We start from the raw sequence: 2,212 nt of genomic DNA on the forward strand, positions 1-2,212 counted from the left end.
CATGATTTGAACATCCTTTGTAATGCCCTAACATGGAAGAAATGCATTTCCCAAGATAGGGGGAAAAAGAAGGGTAGAAATTAAACTCTTTCCCTCCTATCCCTTGGTTGCTAGGACATTGTATTTTTTTTTTACTAAATATAGAAAAACGATTTACAAGCATTCCCACACTAGCAGAATACCAAATACAACAAACTAAGTGCCCCAGTTTCTATTTTCTACAGTTTTATTGGATGTCTAATTATCAGCTTCACACAAGGACTGAAGACAATTCTTTGTTGGATCTTCTGTGGGTCTCTAACTGGGCATAGCTGCTATTCCCACTGTAACATCAAGAAACTGTGGAAACACTGCACATAATCTTACAATTGTACTTTCCAACAGTTCCCTGCAAGAGATGAGATTAAGTGCCCTTTTTTGGGACAGTAATCTACAGGAGTGATTCATGCCAGGCACAAAGCAAGTGCTCATTTTCTGAAGCTCTCCCCTCTAGATATTTTTAATCAACCCATTCAGCCATGTTAGGGCAGACCTCTGGAGCAGTTGGGACACTACCATGCACCACAAGAGCCTTCCCATCTTTAATCTTTGTTGGCAGTCCCAAACACCCAGTCCAGGTGAGTAAAGAAAGGGGCAAAGTTGGTGTTTGGATTCTGATGGTGCAGGTCGTGAGCTGGGGCTCCTCCACACAGTCCCAAAGGCATGACATTATGGAGGCTCCAGGGCAGGTTGTATCCAGTGTGGTCTTCCACAGACATCCAGACACTCAGCAACATGAAGGCCCACGCAGTTAACGGGTGACACTTGAACAGCAGCGGAGTGGTGCTGCTCCAAAACCCAACAGTCAGCAGCTCCCAACCCCCAAGATACTGGGTTGCCCACGAGAAAGGTGCCATATATTCGTGGTGGATAGCATGGACATTCTTGTACAACCAGCGACTTTTATGGTGGAGCAGGTGCCAGCAGTAGTACTGGAAGTCAAACACCAGCAGACAGCTCAGCACGCCAGTCAGGAATTGGGCGCACGTTGGAGCCCTCACTGGCAGAGGGGCAGGTGGGTGCCAAAACCAATTGATGGTAACTGCAGGAAGAACGTAGAGCAGATGGTTGAAGACTGCCTGGTGGAGGCATTGGCCCATCATCTGCAAACTGGGCCGGTTCTTCTGAATCTTGTATTTGAAGAACAGAGGCAACCACTCTCCAATGAGATCCATGAGAGCAAAGGGGGTGCAGAAGAGAAGGTAGCCAGAGAAAGCCAGAAGAGCAGGGAAGGCTGGAGACCTCACTGTGGCTGTGTGGTGATGCCGAACGTAATCCCATAGCACCTGGAGAGCGGTGTTGGAACGATCAATAAAATCCATCAGCCCTTTGTCCTGCAACAACTTGTGCTGATGGCACCAAATACTTGCTGTAGTTTCTGCAGGTACCGAGGCAGCCGCAATCTTTCTCTACCTCCTTGTGTTCACTTTGTAACTTAACGTTATTGTCTGCCACTGTTTATATCATCTGAGCTGAACCAATACTGTCCCCTTTTTACTTTAATCTACATGTACAAAGTATTTGTTCTAAATGCAGGACCTTCTAATTTGTTACCAAGTGTTCAACAATTTCCTACTGCAGGGCTGGTAAATTCTTGATATGGAATATGGTACAGAGCTAATCTCCATCTAATGCTCAAAGTCCACTTTATCCCTTCCTCATGATGGATGGCCAAGAACCAGGATAGGCTTTCTTAATAATGCTGCAGGCTTTGCAGAAATTAAACTTGTTTTTGCAGACCTTTTGAATCTGGTGCCACCTTGAATGCCTTAATGTTAGAGTTAAAGCATCCATTGGCAGTAAGTTCAAAAAAATCATGGTTAAGTTAATTGAGACCATCAGTAATCATGTTCATTGATTCACCATGATATGAAGGAAAAGCTGCTAAATGCATTGCATAAAAAAAACTCCCACAGCCTTATTTTAGAAAATGTTTGAGAAAGTAACCAAATGTTTGAGCTACTTTCAAGTATTGTGCCCTGTTAACTTAACTAAATGTTCACCAAAAATGAATTAATATTGTTGAATTTACCTTATTAATGCTGCAAATGCTGTAACCAATTCTCCCCCTCCAATTCTAGAAATTTGGTTATGCTACATTCCTGGAGTCTGACTTTTCACTCGGGATCAGTTAGTCTCCCCAACAACTGATATTAGACTGCTAGAGTTTGTA

The 2,212-nt window shown here is 43.7% G+C and overlaps 1 protein-coding gene across 1 annotated transcript; it reads right to left on the reverse strand.

The window, feature by feature from the left end:
- Positions 1-581: 581 nt before the first annotated feature.
- LOC109934755 (cholesterol 25-hydroxylase-like protein 1, member 1) lies at positions 582-1,361 on the reverse strand. Its single transcript, XM_020533425.2, has one exon. The coding sequence runs from the start codon at positions 1,359-1,361 to the stop codon at positions 582-584; it is 780 nt and encodes a 259-aa protein (XP_020389014.1).
- Between the last annotated feature and the right edge of the window lie 851 nt (positions 1,362-2,212).

This window comes from Rhincodon typus, chromosome 36 (assembly GCF_021869965.1).
Source record: "Rhincodon typus isolate 14 chromosome 36, sRhiTyp1.1, whole genome shotgun sequence".
NCBI classification, from domain to species: domain Eukaryota; kingdom Metazoa; phylum Chordata; class Chondrichthyes; order Orectolobiformes; family Rhincodontidae; genus Rhincodon; species Rhincodon typus.

What these genes read in the sequence shown, in the direction of transcription:
- LOC109934755 (XM_020533425.2), bottom strand. Translation starts at nt 1,361, where the DNA reads ATGGATTTTATTGATCGTTCCAACACCGCTCTCCAGGTGCTATGGGAT.